The sequence below is a fragment of the Chelonia mydas genome, chromosome 8 (genome assembly GCF_015237465.2).
Source record: "Chelonia mydas isolate rCheMyd1 chromosome 8, rCheMyd1.pri.v2, whole genome shotgun sequence".
Classification (NCBI taxonomy): domain Eukaryota; kingdom Metazoa; phylum Chordata; order Testudines; family Cheloniidae; genus Chelonia; species Chelonia mydas.
Window position 1 is genome coordinate 799,261 of NC_057854.1, and position 10,262 is coordinate 809,522.

At 62.4% G+C, this 10,262-nt stretch overlaps 1 protein-coding gene across 3 annotated transcripts in view; it reads right to left on the reverse strand.

Moving 5' to 3' along the window:
• DBN1 (drebrin 1) overlaps positions 1 to 2,574 on the reverse strand; it is a 32,259-nt gene extending 29,685 nt beyond the window's left edge. For 2 of the 3 annotated variants that reach the window (XM_037907335.2, XM_037907337.2), the window contains exon 1: positions 2,372 to 2,534. In XM_037907335.2, coding sequence (XP_037763263.1) covers positions 2,372 to 2,457 — 86 coding nt within the window. In that variant the 5' untranslated portion in view covers positions 2,458 to 2,534. Of the gene's footprint in view, positions 1 to 2,371 lie in introns of all 3 variants that reach the window. The other variant, XM_037907336.2, reaches the window with a different exon arrangement.
• Between the last annotated feature and the right edge of the window lie 7,688 nt (positions 2,575 to 10,262).

Consider the following 10,262-nt stretch of genomic DNA (forward strand, 5'->3'; position numbering starts at 1 on the left):
CCTGCTCGGCGCCCCCCCGCCCAGACCTAGGGCTCCAGCCTCACTTCACAAAGCAGGTTAGAACTTGTCGGGGGCCACGCTGGCCCCCGGCCTCCAGCTCCCCACACCCAACACTCACTGCATCGCCAGCTCATTGGGCGTCTCCCCGGAAGCCTTTGCGCCTGCTCCCTGGCCCCTGCCCCAGCCCCCCCAGTTATTGTTCCGCGGTAACATGGTTGGGGAGGGGGCTGATGCCCCTCCAAGCCCCCAGGTCCTGTGTGGGAGGAGATCAGCTCATGTGCTGCTGGCCCTTTACCGGGGCAGGGGCAGGAAGAAGGGCAGCACCCCTGCTCCTTGGCTGAGGGGTGAGAGAGGCAGGGAGCTGGCGGGGCCCGGGGAGGGCAGGGAGTGGAGCGCAGCAGCTGGAGTGGGGGTGAAGTGCACACTCGCTGGGAGGGCCTTGTGGGTCCACAGCGACAAGGCAGGGAGCAGGCCCCAGTGCTCACTAACAGCGGAACCGGGCACCAGCCGCGCCGTCCGGCAGCTGGAGGAAGATGCAAAAGGGGCCGAGGGCAACAATCCCTGCACAGAGCGCTCAGCCAGGGCCAGGGAGCAGAGCCTCACTCATGTGCAAGCGATTTTGGGGGAAGGGGCAGACCCAGCTGAGGGGAGATGCCAATGAGATGGTGTGGCTGAGTGGTCGTGGCTTCAGGGGCCAGACAGCACAGGTCCTTTCCCCTGGTCAGTTCGGACCAGCGAGTGGGGGCAGAGAAAAGCTCCAGGCTCGACCGCCCAGGGAACCGCCGGATGCAGCCCCGGCCCTGCATGGCCGCTAACCATTTGCTTCCCTCCATTCCCTGGACAAAGCGCCGACGGAGACGTGTCCGGCCAAGGGGCAACATCGCTATTTCACCCCAGAAGGGGGGTGTCAAAAGCAAGAGACTTTGCACCCTGAGACCCTGCTCCCACATGAACGTCCCGAGGAGCTGGGGCTCTGGCCAGGGTGGGGAGGCACCACCCTGGCACCTCACCGGCTGTTGGGAAAGGATGACTGGAAAGAGAACCCACAGCCATGGGACACATTGGGAAACCAGGGAGAGCCTGGGGGGGCAGGACCAGAGCCACGGGGGCCTCTTCGCTCAAAGACAAAGACTCGGCTGCCCCAGAGCACACCGCGAGGCCATTCCCCAGCCTGGCCAACACCGGAGCAAGCACCAATGCTGAGCAAAGGCGCCAAACAGCCGCCCAGGCTCCCACGAGCCTTCGCTCCACAGGGCACAGCCGCAGGATCCTGTGGGGACCCGGGCCCAGGCACTCAGCACTGAGTTCCCCTACTGGGGGCCATTAGACAGAGCCGGCCATCCTGCACCCCAAGGTGCTGGCCAGGTCTGGTGACCTCGCTGCCCCCTCCCGCTGGCTGAGGTCGCAGCCCCTCCATGCCAGCAGGTACCAGCACCCCCAGCAATGCCCGCCTCCCCAGTGCAGGGTGGGATGTCGGTGGCTCCGGTTCGGGGCCTGTGGGCCCGCATCTCCACCACCAGAACCAGCCAATCCAGCAAGAAGCAATTTGGGGGTCCCTCCAGCACAGGCAGGGTGGACATTGCCCTGGAGAAAGATGGGGAGACGAAAGGAAATGGGGCCTCCAGAGCTGCCCATCCCCAGCGGGTGCCTGGCAGGCCAGGGCCCACCCTGGCAGGAGGCGATGGGCCTGCTGGAGCCAGACTGCAGGGCTGGGAATGGATCCCACGGGAGCCAGTGGCAGGGCCAGCGGGAGGACGGGCACGGCTAGCAACCTGACCACCCCCCACCCACCTCCCCAGCCCCCCAACCGCCTCCTCCCCCCGCCCCTCCCCTCTCCTCCCCCCGCATCCCCCAGCCCCACCCTCCTTTGTGCAGCTTGTCGCTCCAGACTCTTGCACCCCCGAAGGCCCAACAGCCCCGAACCGCCCGGGAGTTGGGCCCGGGGCCGGGCAGAGGCCGGGGCGGTGCTGGGGACCCGGGGCTAGGGACTCCGCGGAGATGGGCCACAGCCGGGAGCCGGAGCGGGGCGCCGGGAGCTGGAGCAACCTGGGCAGGGCTCGCTCGGGTCCGGGCCCCCCTGGAGCCGGACGCTGCCTCCCTGGGCCCGGGGGGGGGGGCGTCCCCCACCCCGCAGCGGGCGGACCCAGGGGGCTGGTCTCGGGGCGCCCTTGGCCCCGGGGGGCTCCGGGCTTCCTCGCCCAGCGCAGCCCGCCCCGAGGGGCCCGGCCCCGGCTCCCCAGCCCGCCGCGCCGCCCGCGCACCAGTCTGGGCAGCTGCTGCTCGGCCCCGGCTGGGGGGCCCGGGGGCGCCGCCCCGGGGCTCGGTCCCCCCCCGGCCCCGCGCGGAGCCGCCCGAAGCGCCGGGCGCTCACCAGTCCGTGGGGCTCCCCTCGCCGATCACCTCCTGGTAGGCGGCCAGCAGCGCCAGCCGGTGCGCCCCGAAGCTCACGCCAGCCATGCCGGGCGCAGGGAGCCGCGCGAAGCCAAGGACCCGGCCGCCCGCCTGCCTCGGAGACACTGCAGCAGCCGGGCGGGGCGGGCCAGGGGCGGGCCGGCTCCGCCCGCCGCCGCGCCCGCCCGGCCTTAGCGCCGCGCCCCGGGCCCGGAACGGACCCCGCGCCCCGGCCCCCGCCCTGCTCCCCCCAGCGCCCCTCGCCGCCCGGCCCCCCAGCACCGCGAACCCGGACCCCGCCCCCAGCGCCCCCAGCGCCCCTCGCCCACCGCCCGCCCCCCCCCAGCGCCTTGGACACGGATCCCGCCCCCAGCGCCCCCAGCTCCCCTCGCCCACCGCCCGCCCCCCCCCCAGCGCCCTGGACACGGACCCCGCACCCCAGCGCCCCCCGCCCAACCCCCCAGCGCTACAGACACGGACCCCGCGCCGGACCCCGCGCCCCGGCCCTGGCCCCGGCCCCCGCCCTGCTCCCCCCAGCGCCCCTCGCCCCCAGCCCCCCAGCACCGCGAACCCGGACCCCGCCCCCAGCGCCCCCAGCTCCCCTCGCCCACCGCCCGCCCCCCCCCAGCGCCCTGGACACGGACCCCGCACCCCAGCGCCCCCCGCCCAACCCCCCAGCGCTACAGACACGGACCCCGCGCCGGACCCCGCGCCCCGGCCCCGGCCCCCGCCCTACTCCCCCCAGCGCCCCTCGCCGCCCGGACCCCCAGCACCCCGAACCCGGACCCCGCCCCCAGCTCCCCTCGCCCACCGCCCGGACCCCCCCAGCGCCCTGGACACGGACCCCGCAGCCCAGCGCCCCCCGCCCAACCCCCCAGCGCTACAGACACGGACACCGCGCCCCGGCCCCCGCCCTGCTCCCCCCAGCACCCCGAACCCGGACCCCGCCCCCTAGCGCCCCCAGCTCCCCTCGCCCACCGCCCGGACCCCCCAGTGTCCTGGACACGGATCCCGCACCCCAGCCCAACCCCCCAGCGCTCCAGACACAGACCCTGTGCCCCTCACCCAATCCCTAAGCCCCACCCCACACCGCCAGGCCCCCCAGCACCCAGGACATGGACCCCGCCCAGCCCCCCATCTGCCTCCAGCGCTCCAGACCCCGCCCCCCAGCGCTCCAGACACGGACCCCACGCCCAACCCCCAAGCTCCCCCCCCATGCCGCCAGGCCCCCCGCACCCCAGACACGGACCCCCCCCAGACCCTACCCCAGCGCTCCAGACACGGACCCCGCGCCCCTCGCCCAACCCCCAAGCCCGGCCCCACACGGCCAGGTCCCCCAGCACCCTGGACATGGACATGGACCCCGCCCCCTAGCGCCCCGAGCTCCCCTCGCTCACTGCCCAGACCTCCCCTGCGCCCCCTAGCACCCACCGCCCGGACTCAGACGCCGCCCCCTAGGGCCACGAGCTCCCCTCACCCACCACCCGGATCCCCCCAGCTCCCCAGACACAGACCCCGCCCCCCACCCAACCCCCAGCCTCCCCCAGCGCTCTGGACACGGACCCTGCACCCCTTGCCGAACCCTCCCCACACCACCAGGCCCCCCCAGCACCCCGGACATGGACCCTGCCCCCCAGCACCCCAAGCTCCCCTCGCTCACCGCCTGGACCCCCCAGTACCCCTCACCCAACCCCCCAGTGCCCTCACACACCCCAGGCCCTCCCCCAGGATCCCCACCCACCGCCCAGTTCCCCCACTCCCCCCATCCACTGCCCGGTTCCCCCAGCACCCACCCCCCACTGCTTTGTTTCAGAGCAGCCCAGTGCACTCAAGGCTCAGCTCCCTGCCCCCCATACAGCGAGTGCGGCTGCGGGGCTGCCATGGCACCTTGCGTGGTAGGTGCCAACGCACCACTTCTCCTGTGTCACGTCCTTCATTAGCACTGCCTGGCTTTGCAGGCGGGTGCTGTGCCCCTGGGGGAGCCCACACAGGCTCCAGCTCCACGCTCTGGCTGCGAAAGTGAGCTCTGGACTGCAGCTGCCCTGCAGGGCTCCCTGGCTGGCCTCAGACAGGCACCAGGGACCCTGCTGGTCCGGACCTGTTCCGCCCTACGATTGGTTTCATACCCCCCAGCCAGGGCTTAATTTGTAATGACAGAGTGGTCAGAGCTCCAGCTGGTTTTTTTACTTTCATAACTGACGTGGCAAGCCCAGAAGCGCGGGGGCTCAGCCCTGCCACAAATGAAGGGCTGCTCCCAGCTCCATTGGCTCCTGACCAGTGTTCCCAAAGAAAAGGCCGGAGCCTGCAGGTGGGGGAAGCTGCTACAAGGCAGCCAAAGGCCGTGCCCCAGACCTCAGCCCCCGGGAAAACAGCAGCCCCCCGGTGACCAGCACGTGCACCAGCAACATCCCGCACCAGCGGCCAGCTCTTAGCTGCAGCTTGGGGCCTCCTCCCAAGCTTAGCCTTCCTCAGGCTCTGCTAATGGGGCACACGACTCACTGGGCCCTGCTCCTGCAATTCCACCGACTCCTGCTGCATTCCCCCAGGAACCTGCCCCAGCCGCTGGCAGCACGAGAGCCAGGAACTGGGCTTAGCATCTTCCTTGGCAGAGAATCTGCTGCCCAGGCCCCTCATCCGTCACTCGCGCTCACCTCCTGGCAGTGCAGCCCCCTCACCAGCTCTGAGCTCACCCGAGGGCCGATGGCACAAGCTGAGAATCAGCCGGGACCTAAGGAAGTCGCCACCCAAGGAACGCTTACAATGGTGGTGCAGGGGGCTCAGGAGGGGAAGGCTTCCTGCAGCCAGCACTGACTCCAATGCCCCAGCATGGTACCAGGGGGTGCGGCCCTGCAGGGGGGCACTCGGCCCTGTGCTCCGTGCTGTTGACCCCACTGGCCCGGCACCGTGCGTCTCAGATCAGATAAAATGGTGAGGGGCTCAAGCCCCCTGCATGACTGTGGTGGCTCCTGCCTGTGAAAGCTTCCCTGGGGTGTTCTCTGCCAGAGGCAGGAAAGGCCCTGGGTCCTGCCTGGACTCCAGCTCCAGCGCCTCTCCAAATGCCCTTGCACCCACAGCCTTTCCTGAGCTGACGCAGGCTCCTGCCCACAGCTGCTGGGTAGGGTCTGGGAGCTGCCACCTCGCCCGGCGCCGCTTGCAGGCTGCTCTCGGCCCGTGGTGCGGATGCCGCTGGAGAGTTCAGCGTTTGGGAGCTTTGTTCTCCCAAGGCAGCTGAACTGGGCAGAGTCCCAGCCCTGGCTCCGCCCACCCGCAAGGTCCCCCCACTCATGCCAAAGCGCGCCGGCTTCTCCAGCTCTGCAGCGCTTTGAGCCGGCAGCCCCTGGCCTTGCCAGGGACGGGGCGCTAAGAGCTCTGCCCCTGCTCCACTTGTGGCTGTGCTAACCCAGGGAGCAGGGAAATGGGAGTGCTGACATGCACAGCCAGCAGCAGCAAATCAACAGGGGCCGGGCCCCCCTTGCCAGGCTGCTGCGTCTGGGGCTGCCTTGCGTCCTGCTCAGAGTTGTGCTCCTTGGGGAGCAGCAGACAACGTGCACACAACCCGTGGAACTCACTGCCAGGGCACGTGAAGGCAGAGCTATAACAAGACACGTTCGTGGAGGACAGGTCCATCAAGAGCTATTAGGCCAGATGGGCAGGGATGCAACCCCATGCTCTGCTCACCAGAAGCTGGGAGTGGAGATCACTCAGTGATTGTCCTGTTCAGTCCCCCTGAAGCACCTGGAACTGGCCACTGCCGGCAGGCAGGATCCTGGGCTGGATGGTCTGACTCAGTTTGTCCATCAGCAGCACCACAGCATCCTGGCTGCCTCAGCAACTGACAGATGGGCTCAGATCTGAGGTTCGTTTAGTCCTGTACCCTGCCAGTTACTGCAGAGAGAGGGGCAAGAACCTAGCAGTAACCAATGAGAGAATCTGCCCCCAGTGGTATCTCATCCTACCTATTCAAATTAGGCCTGAATAAAGACTGGGAGTGGTTGGGTCATTACAAAACCTAAACCTAGTTTTCCCCTACGGGTTTCAGAGTAACAGCCGTGTTAGTCTGTATTCGTAAAAAGAAAAGGAGTACTTGTGGCACCTTAGAGACTAACCAGTTTATTTGAGCATGAGCTTTCGTGAGCTACAGCTCACTTCATCGGATGCATAGCATATCGTGGAAACTGCAGAAGACATTATATATATATATAATGTCTTCTGCAGTTTCCACGATATGCTATGCATCCGATGAAGTGAGCTGTAGCTCACGAAAGCTCATGCTCAAATAAACTGGTTAGTCTCTAAGGTGCCACAAGTACTCCTTTTCTTTTTTCCCCTACGGTTACTCACACCTTCTTGTCAACTGTCTGAAAGGGGCCACTCTCATTACCACTACAAAAGTTATTTTTCTTCCCTTGGTATCCTGCTAAGTGAATTGTCTCATTAGAAAAAAGAAAAGGATTACTTGTGGCACCTTAGAGACTAACAAATTTAGCTGTAGCTCACCTGCTCAGGACCTGGAAAGAGAGGTCAGGGACATGCCGGCTTTGGGGGTGATCCAGCCATCTGCCAGCCCTTGGGCCTCACCGGTGGTGCTGGTCCCCAGAAAGGACGGGTCGGTCCGGTTCTGTGCGGCCTATCGGAAGCTCAGTGCCATCACTGTGTCTGATGCCTACCCCATGCCCAGGCCTGACGAGCTCCTAGACAAATTGGGAGGAGCTCGATACCTTATCACCAACGATCTTACAAAGGGTTACTGGCAAGTGCCGCTGGATGCAGAGGCCCGGCTGAAATCGGCCTTTATCTGGGGCTTTGTGAGTTCCTGACCCTGCCTTTCGGCCTCAAGGGAGTGCCAGCCACCTTCCAGCGCCTGGTGGATCAGCGCCACCAGTTGTCACGGAGTGTGGGGGAGTCCGGATCTTGCACCCCTCTTCCTGGGATTCACCGTGACTCTCAGCCAGCCAGTAAAACGGAAGGTTTATTGGACAACAGGGACACAGTCTAAAACAGAGCTTGTGGGTACAACCTGGATCCCTCAGTCAAGTCCTTCTGGGGGGCAGGGAACTTAGACCCCAGCCCTGGGGTTCCCTGCGTTCCTCCACCCAGCCCCAAACTGAAACTAAACCCTTCCCCCCCACCCCCAGCAGGCTCCCTCCTGCAGCCTTTGTCCGGTTTCCCGGGCAGAGGTGTTACCTCCCCATCCCCCTCCCAGCTCAGGTGACAGGCTCTCAGGTCTCCCATCCCCAGTGAAACTCCCCTGCCACATTCCCAGGTCAACACTCCCCCCTCCCTGCTGCATCACATCTCCCTGCTGCCACTCGCAGGCCTGGGCAGCTTTCCACGGTTTCCAGGAAGAACCCCTCGTGTGCCAGCCCTTCTTGAGGTCACCACCTCTTTGCCAGGGTCGAGCTGCAGACTCCTCCGCCCCTGGGACCACTCGCTGCAATCCCTCAGGGGACCCTGTTACTGCAAAAGTCCTTCTCTCTGGTCACACACTCCCAGGGGTTAACCGCCCCCTGGAACCGTCTCTCTCTGAATCTTCAGCACACCTGGTCCCCGTCAATCTGAAAGCTTATGCTCAAATAAATGTGTTAGTCTCTAAGGTGCCACAAGTCCTCCTTTTCTTTTTGCAGATACAGACTAACACGGCTGCTACCCTGAAACCTGTCTTGTTAGACTGACCTCACACCTGGTAAGGGAACTCCTGTCCTTTCATGTAATCATACCTGCTGCTGTATCTTCCACTCCATGCATCTGATGAAGTGGGTTCAAGCCCACCAACGCTTATGCCCAAATAAATTTGTTAGTCTCTACGGTGCCACAAGGACTCCTCGTTGTTCATCCTACCAGAGCCTGCTTTAGCCCCTCAGTGCAGGTTTACCTTCCCCACTCTGGCTGCACTGGTGTTATAGGTCTGCCGACTCCTATTATCCGTACACATGGCCAGCCCCTCTTGGGCTCTCACTAAATTCTGGGCCACAATGACATCCTGTGGCAATGAGTTCCGCTGGCTAATCACACTTTGTTTGGAAAAGTGTTACTATCACTTTTGAATTTGCCATCTTTCAACGTCATTGGAAGGCCTCCGCTTGTCATGTTCAGACAGGAGCTCCTAATTCACCTGCTCTAGACTTTCATCAGGGGCCCTCGTTTGTCTCCTTTCTAAGATTAACAATCCTAATCTTTTCATTCACTTCAGAAAAGAGTTTTCCAGAGCCCGGCTCAGTCATGTCACTGTTTGCTGCCCCTCCTCTGGGGCTGCCGTGTCCTGCTGGAGCTGGGCTGACCAGCACTGGGCACAGCAGCCAGCTGCAGTGGGACAGCAAGTTACAGAGCAGCCTGGTACTTTCCAGATTAGTCTCCAGGCCATTCTTTACGCAGCCTGATTTGTGGTTTTGCCCCCAGCATCTCATCGAGCAGGGGTCTCCACTGAGTTAGCAGCAGCGATGCCCAGGGTCCTTCTCTGAGCTGAGAGCAAACTTAGACCCCTGTAAGCCAGGTGAGCAGGTCCAATTTTTCCTTCCAAGCTGCATTATTTTCCTTTTTCAACATTAGATTAATTTTTCATCATGTGACCCATTCCCCAGGCCTGGTCAGGGCTCCCTGAAGTTCCTCAGTCTTCTCTGAATAGTGTCATTGCAAATGTTGCTAGCTGTCTGTTCACCCCCTCTCCAGCTTGTGATAAATGGGGGGGGGGAGCTCCCTTTTATGGACACCCACCCAGCCAGTAGCTATAACATCCCTCTGAGTAGCTGTTCTCTCATTGCTCTACCTGTAAAGCGTTAAAAAGTGTCACTGCCTTGCATAGGTCAAAGGAAGCGAGTCGGCACCTGGCCAAAAGAGCCAGTGGGAAGGCCAGAACTTTTTAAAATTGGAACAAGACTCCCCTTTTGTCTGTCTGGGGTTGTTCTCCAGGGAAAGGCAAATAGAGCAGCTCTGCTGTGAGAAGCTTGGGCTAAGTATGAAAAATCATCAGTATCATACCTAGAAACTACTCCTCTAAAACCCCAGCTATGTCAGTGGACCAGGAAACGTCCAGGAAGACGTGATTAGGTTTATCCCTTTTATTTCTTTATGGCTTGTGGATTCCTCTGGGCTAACCCCGGTGCTCTTGTTCTGCTTGTAACCTTTAAGCTAGACCTCAAGAGAGCTATTCTTGATGCCTAATCGTTGGAGGGTTTTGGTTTTTTTTAAATCTAGCAAACGCCTGTTTCCAAATGTATTTTCTTTCTTTTTTAAAAAAATAAATTTTACCTTTTTAAGAACAAAATTGGATTTCTGTCTCCTAAGAGGTTGTGCACATGTTTTTAGTTAGCTGGTGGGGGAAAAAAAGGGGGGGGGGGGTAGTTTTCTCAGCTCTTCCCCAGAGGGGGGGGGTGAAAGGGCTTGAGGGTGCCCCACAGGAAGGAATTCTCAAATGCGCCTTCCTGGGTTCTCAAAGGGGTTCTACACTTGGGTGGTGGTACCCATCCAAGCTCAGAGAAAAGCTGTAACCTTGGGAGTATAATACAAGCCTGGAGTGGCCAGTGTTAATTTTTAGAGTCCTTGAGGGCCCCCACCTTCTGCATTCGAAGTGCCAGAAGTGGGGAATCAGCCTTAACACAGCCCATCAGCAAATCTAGGACACAAGACCCAACCTAGTCAGGAAGCTCCAGGCCCCACTTTTAACCTTTTGCTATAATGTGAATTGACCATCTCCCCTTGTTCTTGGCTGGCTGTCTCCTGGTCAGTCTTTGCTCCGTAACAACACTGAGCTCTCACTCCCTGAACACTTTGCTTCTTTACTAGCCTCTCTCGTGGGACTTTAGCAAAGGTCTCTGAAATCTAAATAATTACGTCAGCTGATTCTCCATCATGCACTAGTGTCACCACAGCCAAAA